The sequence below is a fragment of the Arctopsyche grandis genome, chromosome 8 (assembly GCF_051622035.1).
Source record: "Arctopsyche grandis isolate Sample6627 chromosome 8, ASM5162203v2, whole genome shotgun sequence".
NCBI lineage: Eukaryota > Metazoa > Arthropoda > Insecta > Trichoptera > Hydropsychidae > Arctopsyche > Arctopsyche grandis.
The window spans coordinates 32,555,054-32,581,722 of record NC_135362.1 but is presented as its reverse complement, the minus strand read 5'-3'; the positions used below and the strand labels follow the sequence as shown (position 1 = coordinate 32,581,722).

The 26,669-nt window shown below is 32.4% G+C and overlaps 2 protein-coding genes across 2 annotated transcripts in view; both read left to right on the top strand.

The window, feature by feature from the left end:
• LOC143915555 (uncharacterized) lies at nt 1–5,707 on the top strand. Its single transcript, XM_077436253.1, has 4 exons — nt 1–627; nt 2,276–2,467; nt 2,571–2,760; nt 5,370–5,707. The coding sequence occupies exons 1-4, from the start codon at nt 1–3 to the stop codon at nt 5,705–5,707; spliced, it is 1,347 nt and encodes a 448-aa protein (XP_077292379.1).
• Nucleotides 5,708–7,139: 1,432 nt separating this feature from the next.
• LOC143915554 (uncharacterized) overlaps nt 7,140–26,669 on the top strand; it is a 183,343-nt gene continuing 163,813 nt past the window's right edge. Inside the window, exon 1 of the mRNA XM_077436252.1 lies at nt 7,140–7,212. Coding sequence (XP_077292378.1) covers nt 7,140–7,212 — 73 coding nt within the window. The remainder of the gene's footprint in view (nt 7,213–26,669) is intronic.

Genomic DNA, 26,669 nt, shown 5'->3' with positions numbered 1-26,669 from the left:
ATGATAAAAGGCCATAATTGCGAAATAAATATATTGGATCCAGTGGCAACGTATCTGAAACATAATGTAAAACATTCTAAATTTTATCGGAATGTATATAAGTATTTTGTAATATCGAAAGATGACTTGAGATCCACGGATACATATCGATCCATGTCGGGTATTACCAAAGAAAAGTTGAGACAGGTTAAGACATATCCATACATGGTACATCCTTTCAGCAAATTTAGAAAATGGTGGGAGGGAATAATGTTGCTCTTTTTATTTCTGTCTCTCCTACGATTTCCAATTTTTTTCGTGTACAATGGAATACCATCGTTCAGGAAAAACTATTACATCCCATTATTTTTCGACATCATATATGTGATAGACGTTGTAATGACCTTTTTTACCGGATATCAAGATTCCGAAAACAAAATACAAATTTCCAAGCGGCAGATTTATTCTCAATATATGATCCAAATGTGCTATATTGATGCATTGGTGTTAATACCATTTCGAGATATGCTGGAGGCTGTGACAAACACGAAATCGTCTATTTTTGAGTTATTCATCATATTGAAAATATTTAGAATAGTTCGTTTCGTAACATATATGGAGAACATTTTCAAAAGAGCACACTATTCGGTAAATATTTCAGTGTTTCAATTATTATTTTAGAAATCCACTCATTTAATTGATTCGTTTTTTTTTAATAGATGTATACTTATGGTATAATAAGATCAGTGCTTATGTCCATTATATACGTACACTGGGTTGCGTGTGTCCAATTTGCGTATCATGATCCAGTTAATCCACATCCCTATTCTTGGATATCGTATTTAAGGTTGTGGAATGATCGGCCTTTTCATCGATATTTGGTTGGAGTCAATAGAGCTAGTAAGTATATACCTGTTCGACACGAAAAATGCTTCAGAGTCGAGATGTGACTTTTCTTATAGATCTATGTATGCCTTGTAAACACGAATCTGGTAATAAAAAAAATGTCCGAAATGGCGATTTTTCTATATCTTGGTGTTGTTCGGTCGATGTCTCAAAATCTGACAATTTCCAATTCAAAATGAATATTGGAATCTATAGTAGGGAATTTTATCTTTCATTTGTAGTACTTTTTAGCTTTCGAATCTCTTCGTAAGTATTCGTAAGTAATTCTCTTTCGAAGTATTCGTCCAGTTCAAATCAAAAGTCAAAAGTACGTGTTTTCACTTGGGAATTTTTCCCACTGTTAATACTATTTTATACTGAGTATTTTCTATTGAAACATGTTTATTGGGATAGTGTTCTGGCCACACTATTTTTTGTTTTCGTTTAAAAGGGTTAATTGGAAGTGTGCTGAATTTCAAATCGGTAAAATTTTGAGATAAAAACTCGTAGTAGTATTTACTCGTATTTACACGAATCTGAATTGAATTAATAGTGATAATATATTAAATTGTCTTTATATGAGAATTATATAAAATTCCACTTTATATTTCGACTATTCTTGTGGATTAATAACAAAAATTCTATTGCTAACTGACTTACCTCGATAAAATAAACGAATTTTTGTTATTAATCCATTTATATTTATGTAATTGTTAAATTTGAAAAAAAAGGTGAAAACTACCTACCTACCTACATACAAACAATTTAAAACACAGATAGAAAAATTAATCAATTAAGTAAGTAATTAAAGAAATTTTCAATAGATGGCGCTTAATGCTCAGAGAATAAATTACCTAGAGGAAACATTGGTAGCAAACAGTATATATAGAAGTTTTTTTCTTTCGATATTATATTCGTACATTTTTATGGCAGTGTGTTACCTATGATGTACATATGTATGTATGTTGAATCGAAACCACTATTATAGAACGGCGAGCGTTATTGCAGTTACACAGACACATATACACACACACACACACACACACACACACACACACACACACACACAAAAACATATAAGCGATATTATATATATGATTTTTAAATATGTATGTACTAATTTATTTTATTAATATTACATTTTAAATACATATGAACGTGAACAGATCATATTAACTTATTTATAATATATACATATGTATTTGCTTATATTACAGTTAATATTATAACGCTTCAAGGATTTGATGTAGATTTTCCACACGATGGCTTTGATCAAGTTTTTATACTTGCTGTATGGATTTCATGTTTTGTAAGCGTGCTAAAACTTTTATTTCTGAAATATATACATACATATATAATCATAAATAATGCACTACATAGTTATTTTATAAAATATTATTTTTTATTTCAGTTCTTTGTTTTATATACAGTGGCACCATTTTTCATTGTTGAAATTTCTAATACGTTTGCCGATGCCGATTATTTTATGATGCAGGATCAACTAAATGCATTCATTAGATCAAAAAAGTATCCTTATTATTTGCAAAAAAGATTGAATAAATTTTATAATCTCAGATATAAAAGTTGTTTTTTCAATATAGAGGTGATTATATAGCAATCTGCATACAATACAAAGCAAAATATCTTACTGTTATTTTATTATTCAATATTTTAGTTTGGTTTGTTTGTTGTTGATGTAATTTAAGGATTCAAAAATAATGCCATACCTTGCCGGTCAAAAGAAACATGATATACTTATGCACTCTTCTGGAAGTTTGATGAAGAATGTGCTTTTCTTTTCCAAAATACCATCAATACTACTGTTGAAGATTGTATCGTGTTTGAAAAAGGAAATATTTTTGACAAATGATGTTATTAAAACAAGCGGCCAACCAGGTGAATGTATTTCTATGATATTTACTTTGTATTAAATTCACTTTGTATATATCACTTTGTATTAAATTTGTGGTGGAAAATTTTTTTAATACTGTTTTTCCAACACAATACTATCATGTTTATTAATTACTGGTGTTGTGCCTGATGAAATATCATCGCATGGGTTATGGCATATTAAGTTATTAAATAAAAAAAAATTAAAAGAAATGTGTCAGTCCGCCGCACATTTAATTTAATATTTATATTTAATTGTTTAATATGAAAAAAATCCTACCTACATATATATACAAACATATATAAAACATGTACATATATATATAAACAATATAAAACACCAATAGAAAAAAATAACTAGAAATTTTCAATAGATGGCGTTAAATGTTCAGAGACTTATTAGCCTAGAGGAAACATTGGTAGCAAACAGTATACATACATACATACATATATATTTTTTTTTTTTTTTTTTTTGGTGCCATCTTATCGATTCCCGATAAATCATCACCAGCGATATCGTTGCTCTTCAGATCATGTACGGGCACTACGGAATCATCACTCCGTCCCCAAAATTGTGAATTGGGCTTCTGAATCTCTCACATTCAGAACACCAATTCGTGAGGCTTTTTTCGCTTTAAGCGCCTCTGCTGGTGAGTTGTGTCCAATAGCTGCAACGCTTCTATGTTAGGGTGACGGTGCAGTCTCAACTCGTGCCTCCCAGCGCATTCTCGGATGACTTCTTTTACTTTTTTGATTTTAAGGTCCTTGTGGATCTCTTCATTTGTGACGAAGCGATATGCATCGGTGATAATCCTCAAAAACTGGTTTTGACATCTTTGCATTTTTTCGATATTGGATGGCTTACTGCATCCCCACAGTTGTATGCCATATGTCCATATTGGCTTCACGATTGCCTGGTATATCAGTTTTTTGCATTGTAGGTCTAATTTGGAGTGTCTTCCTATTAGCCAATGCATTTCTCTTTGTTTAATTCGAATCTGTTCTATTTTTTTTTTAATGTGATGCCTCCACGTAAGCCTTGAGTCAAGATGCAGTCCTAAATATTTAGCTGACAAAGCTTGTGGAACTTGGATTCCGTTTATGAAAGTCTGAGTGCTGACACTATTTCGTCGCAGTGCAAATGTGACCTGCATTGATTTTAGCTCGTTGAGTTTCATTTTCCAGTCCTTGGTCCATTTGTTGATCTTGTCTAGTGCACGCTGCAGGCGTTCAAATGCTTCCTCCTGTGACTCGCTCGATGACATAATGACTGTGTCATCTGCAAATGTTCCAATGAATGTCTCTTCGCTTGTCGGGATGTCAGCAGTGTATATCAGGTACAGTATAGGCCCTATTACGCTTCCCTGTGGTACTCCTGCAGAGGCTGTGAAAAAGTTAGAGAATGCCTCCTCATGAGCAACTCTGAATTTGCGTCCGGATAAGTATGATTCCAGTAATTTGACATAATTTCCAGGTAATGACTTGCTGATTTTGTGGATAAGTCCTTCGTGCCATACCCTGTCGAAGGCCTGTGAGACATCAAGAAATACAGCCGGACAATACTTTTTTTCCTCTAGCGATATACATACATATATAGAAGTTTTTTGTTGATCTGTTATTATGTTCGTACGTTTTGTTGGTAGTGTTTTTACATATGTCGAATCGAAACGACTATTATAATTAAAGAGGGGACCAAGTTTGCGCCGTTCATTGTTCATTTTTCGCAGTGTATCGTTCATTTTTATGATGAACTTTTTTTTTGCACTCTAGCTTTGTAGTTTGCCCTGTTCCTGGAAAAAGTAGGCTTTCGGTCCTACCTCTAATTATAATACGGCGAGCGTTATCTCACACAGCCACATAGACGGACACACACACAGACACACTCATAGACACACACAGAGAAACACATAGACCCACACACACATATCATATCGCTATTATACATATATGATATTTTATTTAATTGTTTATATGATATTATATATATATATATATATATATATATATATATATATATATATATATATATATTTATATTTATATATATATATATATATATATATATATATATATATATATATATATATATATATATATATATATATATATATATATATATATATATATATATATATATATATATATATATATATATATATATATATATATGTGGGATTTTATGTGTGTGAGCGAATTATGTAATGAGTAATGTTGAGGAGTGATGTACAAACAGTGGTACACATGAGTGTACACTGTTTGTGAGTTGGCAGAAGTGTGACGCCAACTGACAGTGAGTAGTCGAACCGTTGGCCGGGCGGCCACCGGTGGTGCGTACGCGCACGTGTGTATACTTAATGTACAATAAACGTACATTGATGGACCAACATCGTCTTTGATTATCTCTCCCGCAATCCTCCCTATATCTTTGGATCCTACATATATATATATATATATATATATATATATATTTTTTTTTTAATTGTTTCTCAGAAATATGTGTGTAGAAAATCATTTTAGCTTTTCGAAATGTGGGAAGTGCTCAAGCCAGTTTTCGGAATTGTTTGCATTGTATTATGTATGTACACGTATTTAGATGAGAATTTAATTTGTTTCAGCCGATTGTATGTATTTTGTCTTGACTGGAACCGTGGCAATATATTCAGCTGACTCCAAAGAGCTGTGTCATCTTCAAGACGGCAATTGCTTCGGAGAAATTAACGTTTTGGAGGAGCAAGGACGGAGACTTTTCACCGTCGTCGCAGTTGAGCCTTGCGTTCTCTTGAAATTGGAAAGTACAGATTTTTCCAAAGTCATTGCACCGTATCCGATGGTGGCGAAGATTTTCACAGAAAATTTCGTCAATTTCAACCTGAAAAGATTTGGATTGGTGGATCTGAAACCGAAAAATAAATATTTGACCGACAGTTTTCAATTTAGACGAAGTGTAACGTAATCGCACGTGTAATTTAAAACACGGACAATTTGATCAGATCAATATATGTATGTATGTGTGTATATATCAGTGGTGTGCCGTGGAAATTTCCCTGTTTTTATCACACGGCCTTACTTACAGGGGACTCGGTATGACGCCACGTAGTCTTCTTGTATCCTGCTCGCGCACACGTAAGTAAGGCTGTGCGATAAAAACAGGTAAATTTTCAGACACGTCACTGGTACATATGTGTGTATCATGTGTGCATACATGTTAAAATATGTAGGGATCAGTGGCGTGCCGCGAAAATCTTCCTGTTTTTTGTCGTACAGCCTTACTTACGTGCACGAGCAGAGTACAAGGTGACTAGGAGACTAAAAAACACAGGGAGATTTTCACGGCACACCATTGGTAAGGTTGTATGTACATATGAATATATAAAAATGAAAAATTTTGATATTCTAATGATGGAGCGATGTAGTACAGCGAGTGCCAACCTTTTTTTAAATTCACATACCTTTTGGCAGCCCATTTCAAAATATTGTATCTCTCTTATAAGATTTTTTGTATTGAAATGAGCCACCAAATGCCCCCCCCCCCCCTTCTATTTTAAACTGAGCCAATGGAGTCTCGTATATAATTAATTTTTATATAAAATTAATATAATTAATTTTAATCGAAAAAAGCAATCTCGATCATTAAACATTTGGCACCCAAAAACTCTATCAATCGAAAGCTACGCACGCAAAATATTGTACTAACGAGAACTCGATTGCCAGATATTTCGTATTCGTGATTATTTGTGGCAACGATTGTCGTGTGCGCGAACGCAATTTGCGCAATAATCCGTTTACCATATTTAGAAAAAAATGGTCATAGAAAGCTTTTATATATTCATATCAAAAAGCTATTTGAGGCAATAGTTTGTCAAAATACAGTTAATTTGCATTTAAAATAATTATTTAGGTGAAATGATACTGTTTATTCAATATTTCATCTCTTTTCATTTTCTCAATTTTTTTTTCCATTTAGTTATTGTATTTAACATTATTGAATACATGTATGTATGTACATATATGTATAGGAAACCATTCCATGCGAAGCTTGGAAAAAGTGTGCGCGGAAAGGCCGAAAATGATTGCAATGTTTAAATATTAAATGACCCGCACACCCCAGAAGGGAAAATGTACCATTAGTTGGGAACCGTTGGCTTAACTTCATATGTACATATGTATATGTTACTGAATTTTATAAATTCAATTTGATATTGTACAAACAAGGCACACGAAGTTGTGAATGATATAGTTTGTTTTTTTTTTCCCATGCCAATAGATAGAAACCCTCCCTTGCAACGTTTGGCAAAATAATCGGCGTGTTGGATAAATGATGATTGCAATAGTTTTCAGCCATTATTTATATTTTACTACTAAACGGTAAACGGAAAATTTCGCACATGGTGATTTCGCACACTATAATCGCTGCCACGAAAATCGCCAATGCTGAATATCAGCCAGCAGCATGGCTCGGTCGGTGGTTGGGCTTTCGCCTAGTGTACAAGTTAAAATTCATAGATTTGTTTCGTTAATTTCGAGTTTCAGTGACTTACATATATAATAAAAATGCTACATTGTTTGTAAGTGACCAGGAAGGCGAATTGAGGTTTACCTGTTAGGCCTTCTTGGTATATATTGTAGCCAGCAGTATGGCGTGTATGTTTAGCACCAAGTGATCAGTGGGTTCGATCCACTATACTGCTGGTTAGATTTGGGGGTATTTGTGACTCCAAATCGATCGTTTCTTATCAGAGTTTTCCAATTTAATCTGATCATTGTTAAAACGGTTCCTTAAAATTGGCATACAATCATCTTTCCTTTTGTCGCAAAAAGGTTCTGTATTTATTGTACAATGTACAATTTATAAAAATTATGTACAAAATCTAAATCCAAAGATGTTTCTATACATTAATTATTTAACTAATTAATTGTTATTTCGTGTTCTTCAGCTTCTCGAAATACAGTGATTTATGTAATAATACAATGCTGCATTGCTTGTAATTAATTGTCGCATTGTTAAATGCATTAAAAGACCCATTGTGGTCTTCCTGTCAAGCCTTCCTGGTCTATATCTATGTAAAATAAAATAAAATAAAATATACATGTAGATGATAAAATAATTTTTAAAAATTTATTTTACATACATATATACCAGGAAGGCCTTACAGGTAACCCCAATGTGCCTTCCTGGCCAATTACAAACGTTGCAGCCTTTTTTATTTTTTTTTATTATACAAGTCGCTCAATTACGAGACACTGAAAAACTCGCAAATTAACGAGACATTTATGAATTGTACATACATTTTATTGTACATTAATCAATCTCAAATAGTGGTGGAATATATGAATGATATTTAGCCAATTTTACCGGGAACCGTTTCAACAATTAAATCAGAGAAAAATGAGCAAACTCTGATAGGAAACGATCGACCTGGAGTCAGAAATTCAGTTCTGACCAGCAGCACTACAGATATATTCTTTTCAATCGAGGTCAGCTCATGGGATCGAACCCGGCGCCTCTCGACGCTAAGCAGAAGTTTAACGACCGAGCTATGCTGCTGGCTAAATAATATTTAAACTCATTACTGTTAGAAGTTAAGTTAGTCATCACCATCAAGATTCCGAGAGTGGTAGTCGATACTATTGAGACTCGGAGAGTAACAGTCAACACATTAGCAGCAAAACAAAGTTAAATAGTGAAGGAAAGTTAAAGTGAAACAGTTCTTCGTATCTCATTTAAATTCTCCGTTCCATAATTAAATTTTACCAATAAGATAAATGTAACGCTTTAATAATAATAAAGAAATTTTGGTTAGTTAACCAAGTAGTTTTAATCGATAGTTAACCAAGTGTTTGAATAGGGATCGAACCTGGCGCCTCTCGACGCTAAGCAGAAGCTTAGCGACCGAGCCATGCTGCTGGTCTTTAAGTATAATATAATAATAATAAAACAATATGCACGTAGATGATAAAATAAAAATAAAATCTGGCATCTAGAATTGTCGTGAGCGTGTGATAGTTCATACCTAGTCAGCACGTACCGACTTCAGCAGGTATCCGGCCGTACCAAAAGTATTCTTTGGTACATTTTGTATGGGTATATTCATACCAACCGTCACGTTTACGCCACGGCAGGCTTACAGCAGTACCCGACATTTCCTGTTCATACCTTACAGCAACATCCGTCAACGTATCGTATCCGTTTTTTTGGCCATCGTGGAAATATACACGCGAATTAGTGCCATGAGTCTGCCGCTTTGCTGTTTTGGACCAATTATCGATAGTGACAGTTGACAGCTGTTTCGAGATGGTTTTGGCGCAAATATTTAAAAAAAATTTAAATTTTTTACGGAAATATTTAAAAAAATTTTGTCCATCATCCATCCACAAGCTCCTTATACAGTGTCCAAAACTCTCCTTCGGTTTTTCTATTTTTTAACATGGGATGCACATCAAAACGCCTCCGTGCTTTTTTATTGCCTTCTTGAGCTTCTTCTTCCAACAACAGCGCGATTATACATAATTTTTCGTTCGATAAACGTCGAAACATTTTTGCTGACTTGTATTCTGACGCGTAGCTACGAATGCACGTGTATGCATTCATATTGTACGTAAGTACTCGACAATACGACGTAAGCAATATTGCGCCGTATCGTCATGGCCTGTAATGTATAAGTAATGGTGCGTACGCACCAAGCCAACGAATGGCCCACAGGCCAACTTTTAAAACCAGTAGCGTACAAAATATCGAAATAAAAATTTAATTTAAAAATTGAAATTAAATATCAAAATTAAAACTATTATTATTATATTAAAATTCAATTCAAGTATCAAAATAAAATTATAATCATTATATTAAAATTAAAATTAAATATTGAAAGTTAAAACAGAACATGCACAATTTAAATAAATTTTCGAGATTGACCTAAAATTAGATCATCAACAATCACATACAGGTAATCCTCGACTTTTGTTTGTCGAATATGTTTTGACTTACGAAGATACGCACTAAGATCGAAAAAAAATCAAAGAATTATTATTTTTACTTCCCCGTAATGCGCATTTACTGAGAATATATCATGTATTAGTATGGGTGATGCAACGATTTTTGCTAACCCGGGGTGTTGTCGGTCACATCAAACGGATTTTTTTATTCTTCAATTGTTTCTCTCGTCGAAATAAATCAAGTAATTAAATCATTTCAGAGGTAAAATTTATCGGATAATGTGTGATTATTAATTTTATTTCGACGAAAGAAAAAAAACCCTTTGACAAATCACCGACATCCGACACCGCGTTTTTTTATGAATTGTTTTTTTTTTTATCGATCATCCACGTGGAAATACAGTAACATCTCGTGACGACTTTAACAATATTTTTTTTCGCTCGTATGCAGAGAAATTATAATATTTCTCTGGTTTTAAATGCGGTATCGTCGTAATTCAAAACATCAACGATGATCTAATTTTAGCTCAATCTCGCTCTTTAGCTTGATTTTGATATTTAATTTTTATTTCGATATTTTGTACGCTACTGCTGGTTAAAAAGTTGGCCCAAAATCGTCGTTGGTTTAGTCCGTAAGCACCATAAGCCGATTTTGCCTTGCACTCGGCCAAATTGCTGTAAACGTGACGTGACCGCGACGTGTAGGTAGATATGAATAGAAACGTAATAAAATGACATATTTGAAACGGAGTCGTGCAGTGCTGAAGCCGTGCAGTGCTGTTAAGTATGAACAGACCTTATTCCGTGTGCGAGATCGCCATGTACGAAATTGTGTAAAGTGAATTCGAGCGGATCATCATCATCATCATCATCATCATAATCATCGTCGAAATATGCATAGTGGTATGTCCCTTTTTGTTTGATGGCACGCAATGCACGCGCGCACCATGCGCAAGCGGCGCTCACGCTCGCGCACGCAATTCAATTTGCACGAATTTACACGCGCGCTACGACATCTCCGGCAACGGCAACGCGGTGCACGAATTCGGCGCTACGACAGCGCGCATACGCGCATACACACGAACACATACACACACGTGTGCACAAATGCACACGTGTGCGGTGCTACGGCCGGCCCCCCGTAGTAGGTGAGCTTTGAAAGCTTTATTTAGTCGAGGCCTAGTGCTCGGGAGCGGCGCACGGTCTCGCCAGGTCGCGCCACTTTCACACACACACCGCACGTGTACGTCGAACGATTCTCAGAGATCATCGAGGCCAGGGCTTCTCAAACCTCGCAAACGATTGATTCAGTGTGCTCCGACGGTGTTCTTTTGTTGTTGTTGTGTTTCGTGCACTTTGCTCGAGGCTCCGATTCTATTGTCATCGCATATTATTACTATTTAAATTGTCGAATAATATTGTATTGTGTGTGTGTGTGTGATTTATATAAATATTATAAGTGTGAAAAAATTAGTATTCTTCGAATTTTGTATATTTGATTATTTTTGTTGTTCTTCTACTTTTGTTGGTCGCATTTGGAGTACTTCTTGTTGTCAAGTCGAGTGGTAAGGATTTTTCTTAATATTTTTTTATTAATGCTTTATTTTTAAGTTGATTATTCTGTAATGGTAAAAAAAAAATTGGAAGTTAGATTAATTTTGTTATAAATAATAAAATATGGTGGATCTTTTTTATTTTATTAATGCTTTATTTATGGATTATTCCGCAATGATTTAAAATTAAATAGTTGAAAGTGAGATTAATTTTGTTTCAAATGGTAAAATATAGTGGATTTTTTTTTATTAATGCTTAATTTATTTTGAATTGGATTATTCCGCAATGATTTAAAATTAAATAGTTGAAAGTGAGATTAATTTTGTTTTAAATAGTAAAATATGGTGGATCTTTTTTATTTTATTAATGCTTTATTTATTTCGAAGTGGATTATTAAAAATGAAATGGTTGATAGTAAGATTAATTTTGTTTTAAATAGTAAAATATGGTGGAATTTTTTTTATTTTATTAATGCTTTATTTAATTTGAAGTGGATTATTCCGTAATGATTTAAAATGAAATAGTTGAAAGTAAGATAAATTTTGTTTTAAATAGTAAAATATGGTGTATAAACTGAAAATTTTAATTGAGGGATAGGCCACTTCTATTTTTTTGTTTATTTCATAGAATCTAATTGTATTTTAATCAAATGCTTTTTTATTAATATTTGATACAGTTTTTAGAATATTTTTTCAAACATAATTCAATTTCTGTATGGTAATGTTTTAAAATTCTCTTGTTAATATTAAAATACGTTTTAATTTTTATTATTACACAATATGTAGTTTTATTATGTAGTTTAAAACGAATATTGACAAAAATACAGGTAAGTCATACTATTCATTGTTTTATATTATATGTATGTACTATGGTTATCAATCTAAAAAGGTTGTTTTAAATATGATTTCTAAATTCAATGTCAAATACATGTACGGATTAATATACATTAAAAAAATCTCAGAAAAGCGAGCGTCACTCTAGTTAAATATACATTGTATGTGCAGACAAAGAATAAAAAAAAAAATTAGCTATGACGTCAAACAGTAATGCTGAAAACTTAGTCTATCTAACTATCTATTCATCCATCTTCAGCACAATCGTGCTTTAATATTGTTATTGTGTGTCGTTTATCCACATATGGCGAATTCATGAAATACGAGCAAGGCTATGTAGCATATTAGCACAACGGACGCCATTGTGACATGCCCTGATGAATATCTGTCTGTATATACATATGTGCATATGTACGTGGGGCACATTCGTTTATAATAAAGCCTATATACATATGTACAGTATACGTGGGTAGTATTAGATTATGATGAAATATTGTAAATTGACACTGGGTTGAGGGAGTTCGACGACTCGTATGAAGTATTCAGGCGAGGTGCGGAAGTTTTGGCACCGCTGACGACGTTGCAGTTGTGAATTTATGATGAACGTTTCGTGAAAATTAATCAAGCGAGGAATTAATGATGCTTGATTTATTCCAGGCGATAAACGCGCGCTAGGAGTTAGCGAGATCGCGCGCTTTGGATAGTCCGAGTCTCGTTCGCAAATTTCAATGCTGTGGTGGTTTTCTTTGGCAAAAGTTGTAGTTTGATAATTTTGCTTCGTGTTAGGGAATTATTTATTATTTTTCATTTAAAATGTCGCTGGATTTGACATACATTATTCAAGAGCTAATCTTGTATAATTGTATATATATATATATATATATATATATATATATATATATATATATATATATATATATATATACATATATACATATCTAATATATATGTAATTCCGAAAGATATTTTTTATGTATGAAAGGTTTAATGTATGTATGTAAGGTTTGGGTGGTAGAATTCGTGACGTTAAATTTAATAAAAACCAAATTAATCTATATCTATATATGTATATACTTTACTATAATTTAATTTGATTATTAAGTTTTAATTTGAAACTGAAACATTCACTTATCGAAACACACCGAGAAACGAAAACGGGAACGGGAATTGCATGCGTTATTGTACGATGGAACGATGGAACTTTCAAGATTTATTGTATGCAGGTCCGGGAAGCCTACTGTGAAAAAAATCGGCAAAAACAGGAACGGAAACGGGAAAAACGGGAATGAGTGGCATTGCAACGCGATAATTTCAAACGTTTTTAGGGTGAAATAAACAAATAATTGAATAATTTCAAATGTGTTCGCTGCCTGCGGTCTTCCGACAAATGGGAACGGGAACGGGAATGGGAATGGGGACGGGAATTGCATGCGTTATTGTGGCAATGCCACAATGCCGGGTTCAGCTAGTATATATGTATATAAAATTGAATGTCTATTTGTCTGTCTGTCTGTCTCGTATAGGCTCCTAAACCACTCCACTGATTAAGATGGAACTTTCTGTTGTATGCATGTCCGGGAAGATTACTGTGAAAAAAAAACCGGGAAAAAATCTCTTAATAATAATATTCGTAATTACGATTTTACCGTCGTGAAAGTATGCGTCGCCGTTGTGTAGTCAAGGATGTGTGTTTGTTGGCAACCACGTTAACAGGTTGGTTTATAAAGACATGGCTTTGAAAATACGTTACTCCACGGCGTTGAGTTTCAACCATCAATTGAAACGGTTTCCGGAACGGAAAAAACGGGAATGAGTGGCATTGCAACGCAATAATTTAAAATGTTTTCGCGTCGCGACCTGCGTTGTTAGTTGTAAAATAAGCAAACAATTGAATAATTTCAAATTTGATCGCTGTCTGTATTTTTCCGACAAATGGGAACGGGAACGAGAATGAGAACGGGAATGGGAACGAGAACGGGAACGGGAACGTGAACGGGAATTGCATGCGATATTGTGGTATTGCAACGCATGCCGGGTTCAGCTAGTATTGAAATAACTTTAAATAAAATAAAACTATTCAAATAAATTTAATAAAATGTTTACTATTAGATTAGCCATGTTTAAGCGGTTTATATTACAAAAACGGAGCGATGCCGGGTAAAACCACTAGTATATAATATTTGTCATTTTTTTTCTTTAACTATTTTGACGAAACCCTTATGTATGGAACAAAATGTTTCAATGAAATGGTTTTGATATCGGTTAAATATATTTAGGGGTGAAATCATTCAATTTCATCTCCATTTCATCTCGTTCCCGTTGAATAAACAACAAACGAAATATAATATAATACTTATAAATACATATGAATTAAATTCCAAACGGTTATCAAATGCATTTTATATCTATTTTTTTTAATTTTAATTAATGTAATTAATTGTATTATATCCTCCATTAAATTGATCATTCTATAAATTTTCAGTCAAAATTTATTTTATCCTTTTACTTCCCAGAAATTTTTTTATATAAATCAGAGAATTGAAAAGTTATTAAATTAAATCTAATATTAACATTTTGCAAAGTTGGACGCTTTTTTGAGCAGCCTTTTGGATACACAGCTCCAACTGTCTTCTTTTGTTTACAGTAGTAGACAAAAGCAGTTGCTTGGTTTCGATTGGAAAAACACCGTCCATGGTAAACTGCAAGCTCTGTTTTAACCCCTCAATTTCTTTACACAATAAATGGGCAAAAGGATAGGAAGACCCTTCTAAATTGTCTATTTATAATTAAATAAAATACATATAATGTTTAATTTTCATCATTTTGATGTTAATAGTAAAATATAATCCAAATAAACATTTCTTTTATTTTAAATCAACCGCAGCACCCCCAGATATCTTATCCACGAGCCGCCACTGGTTGCAGCTCTCTTGTCAAGCATTCGCATGACGACACGCCTTTGAGCGTGGACCATCGATTCAGCAGCCACCATTGTCAGATTAAGATCAATCTATTTGTTAAATGAACCACTCGGTTAGCTCAATTGACGAGTCAATCTCCGGGAAAGATAACAATTGTCTATTCGTGATGCACAAATTCGTAGCGGAAATGTGTGTATTTGCTACACTGTCAACGTATTATTGTTTAATGTACACGTGATATTGTTTAATATATTAGGATTACAATCAATTAACTCATTTGAAATTTCTTCACCGATTAATAAGAGGCTAAGGTAATGAGTTATAAGGATTTTTCTGAAGAGGTTAAATATATATTAGAAACTAAATAAATCTGGCGAAGACTTAGCAACCGGAGATGGTAGATTAATCTTGATTACATTTTCATTTACTAAAATTATAATCGTCAAATCAATTTATATTTAACACATCTTTGGTAGCCGCGAATTCACATACATATGTATGTGATATGTATGTACATACACAGTGGCGTAGCGTGAATTCCTGGTGCCCCCCCCGCAAAATATTTTAAGGCGCCCCCCCCTCCCCATATATTAATATTAGCAAAATAACTTTCCAAATTAATGTTTATACTTTTTTACGTATCGGTATATGTACCTATATATCAAAGTGCATTAATAGTGTAATCTGGACGACCAACAAGCAGCGCACAATCTGTTTTAAGTAACTGATGGTGAATTTTCATTAAAAACTTCCCACCTGTTAATGGTGGCAGCGAAAAATTTATAAATTTTATTGGTTTTAATCATATAATTTTGTTTTATTGTTTACACATTGAAAAAATATATACAAGAATAAGAGAATTCTCTGCTAATAGGTTGAAGTGGCACTGACGTTCAAAAGATGGAAAAATACGGTAGTCTTCTAACCCTTATTGGCATAGATCAATTACACAATGAGGATAAATTCAAAATATGTTAATGTATGTACATACACATATAGTACAAATAGGTGGAAAAATAAGAGAAGTTTTTAAAAAAATTACGGAACAAATTAAAAAATCCGTGCGCTTCGTGGCGCCCCCCAGGTTTCGGCGCCCCCCAGGTTTCGGCGCCCCCCCCGCATTGCGGGGTCTGCGGGCGCGGTAGTTACGCCACTGTTGAAACGGTTTCCGGAACGGAAAAAACGGGAATGAGTGGCATTGCAACGCAATAACCTGCGTTGTTAGTTGTAAAATAAACAAACAATTGAATAATTTCAAATGTGATCGCTGTCTGTATTTTTCCGACAAGTGGGAATGGGAACGAGAATGAGAATGGGAATGGGAACGAGAACGGGAACGGGAACGTGAACGGGAATTGCATGCGATATTGTGGTATTGCAACGCATGCCGGGTTCAGCTAGTATTGAAAAAAAATTAAATAAAATAAAACTATTCAAATAAATTTAATAAAATGTTTACTATTAGATTAACCATGTTTAAGCGGTTTATATTACAAATACGGAGCGATGCCGGGTAAAACCACTAGTATATAATATTTGTCAATTTTTTTCTTTAACTATTTTGACGAAACCCTTATGTATGGAACAAAATGTTTCAATGGAATGGTTTTGATATCGGGTAAATATATTTAGGGGTGAAATCATTCAATTTCATCTCCATTTCATCTCGTTCGCGTTGAATAAACAACAAACTAAATATAATATAATACTTATAAATACATATGAATTAAATTCCAAACGGTTATCAAATGCTTACTTACATTTTATTTCTAATTTTTTAATTTGTAATTAATGTAATTAATGTAATTAATTGTATTATATCCTCCATTAAATTGATCATTCTATAAATTTTCAGTCAAATTTTATTTTATCCTTTTACTTCCCAGAAATTTTTTTATATAAATCAGAGAATTGAAAAGTTATTAAATTAAATCTAATATTAACATTTTGCAAAGTTGCAATGAAACGTTTGTGGTTTCAAATAAAAGGTATTTGCAGTTTGAAATTTTGATATTCACATTTAACTTTTGGATGCAATCTAGAATTTAATATAGACTATTTGATTATTTTTTTAAAGAAAAACCTCAACATATTATTTTTTAATTTTCCTTGCGGTCTGAAGCGTATTTTAGCTATTGTTTTTTAAATATACATATATTAAATATATTAAGAAATATTTTTTTAGCCGGCGGTCCATGATTTTTCTTTCATAATTATTAAACATAATTTTTTTTATAAATACATGTATACAATATACCAGAAAGGTCTACCAGGTAAACCCAAAGCGCAGTCCTGGACAATTACAAACACAGATAAACAATTGTTTATACCAGGCCTGGGCAAACTTTTCGAATTAATTAGGAATGAAATATGATCGTCGGGCCGCAAAGTAAAATACTATTCATAGATATACATTATGAAAAAGAATTTCAATATAAAAAATAAGTGATCCTCTAATAACCAACAATTTGGCTATTAGAGGATCACTTACTTTCAAATCGGCTTTTTCAGTAATTCGGGCTGCAGTTTGCCCAGGCCTGGTTTATACAGTATTATAAATACATCTAAGGACAAATTCGATTAATATTTAATTAAAAAAAGGAATATTTCCAAAAATACATAAATTTTACTAAGTGGGTAGAGTAGTATATTTATAATATCAGCAAATTCGAGATGCTGTACTCGAATTTGGGATTTGTTTTTTGAAACGATCGATCCGGAGTCATATTATATTATCATTCATATTAACTCTAAGGTCTGGCCGGCAACACCGGGCCAGGCAATGAACCTAGTAGTGAATGAAATATTATGCTTTTAAAATTCTAAAATATTTATTAAAACACCTATCATCTTCAAATGTGTGTTGAAAACGCTATTGTCACATCTATTGTGTGGGTGTCATTATGTTTTTGACATTTTTCATATTCCTCAAATAGGTTGAAGATCAGTTTTGTTCCTTATTTTTATATTTTATTAAAATAATTTTATCAAAAAACTGAATATTTATTTAGGACACGGAAGATTTTTTATGTGTATACTCAGACGACAAAAAGTTGAAACTCCCTGAGTCGAAACAGGGAAGGGCTCTTAAAATTTTCGATGTGTCTAGATATTGACCTGGAGCAACCTTTGTCCGATACAAGAGCACTCCAACCTTATCACCCTCAATGTAGAGATGTCAGGGTAGGTGTGTGATTTTCCAAACAATAAACGAGTTTTCACCCAAAAGTGCTGTGATCTCTATAACGTGCTCACACACGTACATATTTTACATATATGAAAACTTCTCGCTTTTAAAAATAAACATTCATGCTGCTGTTTTTATTGGAGTAAATTTTGATTTAACTTTACCTCGTTATACTGCGCTGCTAACGAGAGCAGAAGCCTTGCATACTGTCGAAAGGTCACTCTTTAACCTTTTCCATTGAAAAATTCTTGAAATAATATCGGGAAAATTGCTAAAATTTCAATGTATGGTAACAATACCGTTCTGTCGAATATTATGTGCTGTTTGCAGTAGATTCGAATGAATTATTGGTATTTGAATTGGAGTTGATTGCGTTGCAAGCGAATATTAACTTGAGGTCTTATCAGCTCGAAACCGTTTTTGGTAATAATGTATACTATTAGAGAGCTTTAAGTTCTGTAAGTATGCCGTATATTATTATATAATTACTACACATAATACATACATATATTTAGGCATTAAGTTAAAAATAAAATTCGTTTTAAATTTAGATTGGACTGAGAAACAATCCAGTCATAATTTTATCTCAAATTATGATTTCAGAGATTGAATTTTTGTTTGCAAACGAATAAAGAAAAAATATTATTAAATAAATAAACGGCGGGCTGCAAACGAGCGAAAAATTAAAAGGCGAAATGAGCGAGCGTATTTTCTTACCGAAAATTGTAATTATTTTCACAATTATTTTGATGAAAATACTAATCAGAAATCTTCTTTAAATATTTATTGTAACCACAATACATTTTAATATGATAACCAGCAGCGTGGATTAGTGGTTAGCGTATTATGTTTTCGAGCGGAGTGGTCACGGTTCAATTCCCACTAGTAGCTGTTGGCCAGACCTTGGTTTGCGACTCCAGGTCGATGGTTTCCTTTCATAATTTGTCAGTTTTTCTGATTTTCATTGAAACGGTTCCTGTAAATTGGCATTTCCTTTCCAATCTCTCTTTAAAATCTCAAGTTATTCAACGTCTTGAGGTTCGCCAATTCCTAAACTAAAATGCTGTAAAGATTTCTCCATAAATGTTACTGTATATGATGTTTGTATGAATTCGCATTGTATAAAAATGCTTGTATTAATTGTATTATCTGTATTAGTATAGTAGTCGCATCGGAGCGACCTGTAAATAAAATAATACATATTGTTGCGTTTGGTTGGGTGGAGGATCCAAATAAAAGGCCAAAGTCGCTTCACAGCATTTATTGGGTGATTAAGGAGATCCACGCACTGCCACTGCTCCGTCCAGAATGCCTTGATATGGCTTAAGTACCTGCTTATAAAGGGCAGGTCGCTCACCGCATCTTCCTCGACGTGCTTGTTTACCTATTGTTATAGTCACGTACTAGATATGCAGTACCACGGTCTCGCGCTGTCAGTTCTGAGAACTCTATCGGGAAGTGGCTGGGTACCGTTACCGACCACTAAGTCCATTCGGGGGTCTCCACTGTTAGCCGACAGCACTTAAGCCTGGAGATAATCCTCGAAAACCAATTATAACGGCGGCTCCTTTTAGCATATGTATGTACATATGTGGCTATTATATTTATTTATTGATTTTTTATATATACCAGGAAGGCCTAACAGGTAACCCCAATGTGCCTCCCTGGCCAGAAACATTATAAATTTGTATTATTATACAGAGTAAATACATATCAATTAACATCCATAGAGACATCTATGGTTAAACTTGTAAATTTACAGCATTTTATACAATTCAGCGGAATCCGAAATTGCTGAAAACTTGAGTTTTGCGAGAAAATAGGTAATGTTGCCAATTTGTTGGAACCGTTTCAATGAAAATCAGATAGATTGGCAAACTCTGATAGGAAACGATCGACCTGGAGTCACAAATTCAAGGTCTGACCAGCAGAAACCAGTAGGATATGAACCCGTGACCACTTTGTTCACATCGTTGTATGCTAATCACTAGTCTATTGTGCTGCACATACGTTATTTTGGATTTGGATGAAAAGCTCTCCTACTTGTTCCAACATTGCATCGTCATCGTCATCGCCCAGCCTTGCAAATATTCCATCGATAATTTCAAATATAGCACTACATAGCCTTTTTACTATCACTTATTTTTAATACGATACTATTACATTATATTTAAAAATGAAAATGTTTTTCAAATTAATTTTTATACGAAAAAACAAATGACAATGCTTAATCGTTTTGCTAAAAGAATTTTCGTCACAGTTTTCGTAGACAAATTGAAGCACTTCACAATTGATTTTGTCTGATTTTTTATATAGGTGTATATTATATGTTATATATTTTATATTATTTGTATTTTGCATTTATATATTGACATGTGAGAAGCGTGCATAAGGTCAATACGGCTAGGTATTGCCGATGAAATGAATTGGAAACGTTTCAGATATGCATTAGATTACAGAATGCAGATTCGATTCGAGATTTGCACACATACATACATGCATATTTATGTACGTATCAGGGTTGTGAAGTCGGAGTCGTGTAGTCGTGGCTTTTTGTTCAGAGTCAAAAATAGAATTTGTTTGTTTTGTTGCCATCAATAATAGCAATATATCCTTATTATATGGATTCACTTATTATATTCTTTATTAGTTGTCTAAAAAGTGCTGAAATCCTTCCAAACATTGAGCCTCTGTTAATACATTAAACAATGGCAGGTTTCTAAAAACAAAACTGTTTCTTTAACATTAATATTCGATTTTAAACCTGCCACAGATGGATTGAATAGTTTACTCAATGTTCGGGGAATAGATTTGTCTCATTTAGTCTTGAGTGCGAGTCCAGTTTTTAGACGCTTTTTTGAGCAGCCTTTTGGATACACATTTCCAACTGTCTTCTTTTGTTTACAGTAGTAGACAAAAGCAGTTGCTTGGTTTCGATAGGAAAAACACCGTCCATGGTAAACTGCAAGCTCTGTTTTATCCCCTCAATTTCTTTACATAATAAATGGGCAAAAGGATAGGAAGACCCTTCTAAATTGTCTATTAATTTTATAAATTTTATGCAAATTTCACTTTTGTTTGTTATTTTAGCATCTATTCGCATATTTTACGAATTTAGCATCTATTAGCATCTATTCCGAATTTTAGCATAAATTAAGCATTAATAGCAAAGTGCCCAAAATAAGTGTCTCTATACCAGTGGTTCTCAAGTGCGGCCACGGTGGCCGCATGCGGCCACTAGTGGATTTTACTGCGGCCACCAGCAAATTAGTAGTAAATAATTAATTATTTTAAAAACTACAAAAAAGTAACTTAACAATAGAAGAAACCATCCTCATCATTGACAAACTAAAAAATATAGCGAAAAGCCTTGTGACAAAAGTTGAAAATGACAATTTTTCAATTTTATCTTCTGTTAGTGATTTGATAGATAAGATGACAGACACAACTTCAAAATTAAAATTAAAACTTAAAATAATAGAGTGTCTCAAATCTCCGAATCTGGAACTTGATAAAAGGTTCAAAGAATTGAATTTTTTTAAAACTGTTTCTTTTGTATCTTCCCCTTTTATTATGATGACAAATGAAAATTTCATAGTACTATAAAATAGATTAAAATCATTTTCAGTATTGAGATTAATTAACTGGGCTAACGTAAAATATGCATTATTAGAAATTAGTCATGATCGAGTACTTAATAACCATTTTAATAATATTTCGGTTCAAAAATTTTGGTCGGAAATATACGTTGACAATGAAACAAACCAATATAAAGATTTAGCAACAATTGCTTTATTAATATTGTCTATTTTCCCCACTACCGTATATTGCGAAAGATCATTAAGTGTAATGCACTTTATTAAAAACAAATTTATAAATCAGCTGAAAGACGCAAACTTAGAAGCAGGAATGCGGCTTGCATTGGAAGAAAGGAGTATTGAGCAATTTCCATTTGCATTATTATCAAATAAATAGATACCAAAATGTTAAAATTTCTTTTGTTTTATGAATAAATTGATCCACTTTTTTTGTAACTTTAATTTATTTGATTGAATTTGGTGCGGCCACCAGACATTTCCATGGGACCACTATTATCACCTGTGCGGCCACGGTAAAATTTCGCCTGAGAACCACTGCTCTATACATTACATAGATCTGAGACGTAGTGTTATCTTTGTTTATTTTTTTTACAAGGCCTCTTCTTAGGTTTTTCATGTTTAGGTTTAGATTTAGGTAGAGTCGGAGTCGTGTATTTTTAACAAATTCTCAGCCCTGGTATATACCTATACAATATATACATATATGCGTGCCTGTTTGTATTAGTATAAAGCCATAAAATGTAAACAAAGTTGAATGCACGCAAATATTAATTTTTGAATACATTTTACAAATTTTGACATTTAATTTGTTTGCATCGCACCGAGTCACAATGAAAATATAACCAGTTTTAGTCTCGCACAATTCGTCGGCGTACCCCTTTTATGTAATTAATTTTCCCGGAAAAACCTAGCACTTGTCCTTTTACATAATTAAACGAGCGTGCCCGAGTGTCGCGCGATGGGACAATTTTCACGCATGACGATTCGAATATTTAGAATTATTTCACTCTCACGAACGATAATAATAAAGTAAGAAAATGTTTCAAAATAGTGTGTGCGTGTTGGAATTTAATTGCATCGCTGAATTTTTCATATGTATACATACATACATACAAACAAAGGTGATTCATGTTTTAATGTCTGCTGATAAAATAGTGACCGTTTTTCAAATTGTTTTCCATACGAATTTCATTAAAATTATCTAATAGATCAATTGGTAAAGAGGTTATAAATATGTATGTATACGACTACAGTGGGAATTTGATTGATATATGTATTTGTTCCTATGTACGTAAATACAGATCGATAGATAGTATTTTATTATAATTGCCAGAATTTTATTGAACCCACATATAGACATAACTGTTGATTGTATTGACCTAAAATTGATACTATTAAATATTTAATTAAAGCATAATTACAGGCTAAATTATATTTTCGAGTCGGTTTACTAAAATGACACGTATGTATTTATAGTAAAAATCGTCATTATGTAAAAAATCTAATCTTGAAATAAAGTCAATATTCGCCTTCGGGGAAAAGTCTTATTTTGACTCCATTTACAGGCTTTAATTATGTGCTTTTATATTTATTTCATGCGACTTTAACGACCGCAAATTTAATAAAAGGAATTGTGAATGCTCCCTTTAAGTACCTACGCACATTTTTCAAACAAAGTTTTCGACTTTCGTTGTGAAATTTATTTATTTACTGACCGATAAGCCACCCCATTCCTTTGTGCGATAATTAAATTTTTTAATTAAACTCCCCGGCAATTATTAGACGCCGAACATTCGAAATATGTATTTTAATTCTGCCGTTCAAATATTATACATTTTTTATTTGAACGTAAATAATAAGTGAACTTGATATCTTTGCGCTTTTAACTATTTTCTCTATGGTGTTCGTAGAATGCGACTTAAACAAAGAGAATATTGAGGCGTAGTTGTATTTCCTCGGCAAGGTGCGATTTTATGTATTAAATTGACGGAGAAACCTTGTTTTTATTACTATTTCAGTGTCAGTGAAAAAAGAAGCTCACATATTTGACAATTAAGTACATATGTGTAAGCTTAAGTGCAAATATAAAACGTAAACTCGTGGTACCTAGTTTTATACCTAGTAATACAAAGAAAGGTTTAAAAATCTGAAGAAAAATACATTCAAGAATATAATCAAAATATAATATATACATACATACATACATCTACAAATGTGTATGTATGTATGTTTGTATGTAGATTGATATTCAAATAGAATTGGTGAAACATACAGCGTTTATTTATATATATGTACACATGTCAATATGATACATATTTATGAAATACGAGTGTAAAAATTTTCACTCTGTATGAAAAAAGTATTGGTTTATCGTTTTTTTGGGCTTACCCATTAAATTCTGCATTTCATGTATAAAACATACATATGGTCGATCGTATGCGATACAAAACAGGTGTTTTGCCTTTTTATACCATATTTCCAAATTTTTTTATTTAGAAGTTTCTATTTTTGTCGTTCGCTGTACTTACCCTTCGCCTGAACGCTATTTCATTTATATGTATAATGAATATTTAAATAATTTCAGAATTTTTACGGACGCAATACGCTTGCTAGATAAGATTTATACATTTGAAAGTTCAGAAGCTTTTAAGGAAAACGAAAGAAAAAGTTTGTCGACGGATACAAATTAATCCAGCGCGAAAAAAGTATCTGGAAGCTCAAATGTTTTGAATTAGTAGTTGTGAATTAGTATTCGAAATTAATAGTATCTTGTATATAATTTTTTTATCAATATTGTTTTTCGGTTTTGTAATTCGTAATAAGAACTGTTTAGTTAGACAAATATCTGCTAGATATGTACCATAAATTTGAATAATTTCTACTAAATTTACATATGTATGTACATATACATATATATGTACATGTTGCACACAATTGCAAAATTGATAGTTTTTGATTTTTCAATGCTTTTTATTATTACTAAATTATGTTCACAACACATCTTATTTCTATTTTAATAGCTACTGATCTACTGATCATTTTCTATTTTACAATTTTAATTTAATTTTGTTAGTAAACAATATATTATTATTTTAATGTTAATGTACAGCATAATAGGAAAAAGAGCTCAAAAAGCTATTTACAATTGCGAAATTGCCAATTTCGTCGAAAAAACGCTCAGTCCATGAACGGTGCAAGTCATGTTGTTGTTGTTCACGAATTGGTCAGTATTAGATATTTTTGTATAAAAAATAACTATCATTTTCATATTTCGAAAAATGAATGACAAAGTAATTATTAAATTATATTAAAATTAAAATTATTGTGTTCGTATTGCACGTCATTATATTGTTATGTCAGACTTTTTTCGGCAATGTGAGTTGAAATTAAAATCAATACGGTAAATAGACACATTTTTAATATATATAATAAAATATACATAATTTGGTTTTGTTCCAATAAAAACCGCAGTAGGAGCCACTATCTATTTTGCTGAGTTCATGAACTATGCAGGGAGTTCCTGCATGTATATTTCATGAGATCGGCAGATGCTTTTGACAAATTTATGAAAAAAGCACCGGTCTTGCACCGTTCATGAATTAAACATTTTTATTTTGAATTTTCCTGAAATGAACGATTTCACGAATTGTCTATACATATACGAAGTATTGTTTTAGCGAGAATTTTTTTGTGAAAGCTATTATAATTTTTTTTACCGTTTAAAAATGTTCGCAGTTCAACAACGAGCGTGAGAATAAACTAATCCTGGAAAGAGTTTGTATACGTTATTTGTAGCTTGCTTCAATGACGTCAGTGAATATTAAGCAATACGATCAAAGCAGAAATAAATATTAAACTCGTTATTCTCAAATGCGTTTTAAAGTGTTGATCGTGATACTCTCATGTGTTTTTATAGCGATACTCTCATGTGTCACACTTTCGTGGTACTACCCCTAATAGTTTGCGTCGAACTTGAGCTGTTATGTATTAGGGGTTTCAAAAAACCGCCCGAAAGAAAAAGCTGGTTTTCGGTTCCGGTTGGCTGACTTTCTCCGGTTTCAGAAAATTAAGATTTTTTTTAAGTTTTAAATTTTCATATCGAAAAAAAAAATTGTAAATATATATTATATTATATTATGCAAAAAAATATACCATAAGATCATTATTATATATTATTATTACAAATGATTCTATTTGTATTATATATCACAGCCGTAAAATGGCAAATCCTGAATACGCACAAATAGTTAAATGACCTAAATAAGTTACTACTAAGAATATATTAAAAAATATTGTATTACCTCGTAGAAAAACTGTAATCATGGAATCGTGAATAAGAACATTTATTTTATTTTTTTTATTTATCTTTACACATCTGTTTTAGCTTAAAAATCCAATTGCTTGGTAAACCGTTGCAAATTTCGAACTCAATAGAAACGGCATATCACAAACACTTTAAAACCATAATAAAAAGTAGGCATGTGGCCTCAAAATTTAAAGGGCTTCCAATTCCTTAAAAAAAAAATCAATTATATTCCAGAAATTCCCATAAAGCATTTGAGTTTACGACTACTTTTTTTGTTGTTGTCAAGTACGAGGTTTTGCGATAATAATGTTTTCTATACATTTATAACTGAACTTGTGTAGGTCATTGAAGCTACGTTCAATAATATTTTATTGGTTTATGACCTGGTCTTGATCCATTACTAAATCTCAAAGAAACCGCTTAATGCTGTACCTTTTTTTGTTGTTCAAAGAAATATACGCCTATTACCTAAAATAGTTTAGATATACACATTTTTAGAAATTTAACATAGAAATTTCAAATTTATAATTGTTAGTTTTGAGGAAAAAAGACATTAATTAAAGAAAATCTTAAATAGCCGGTTGA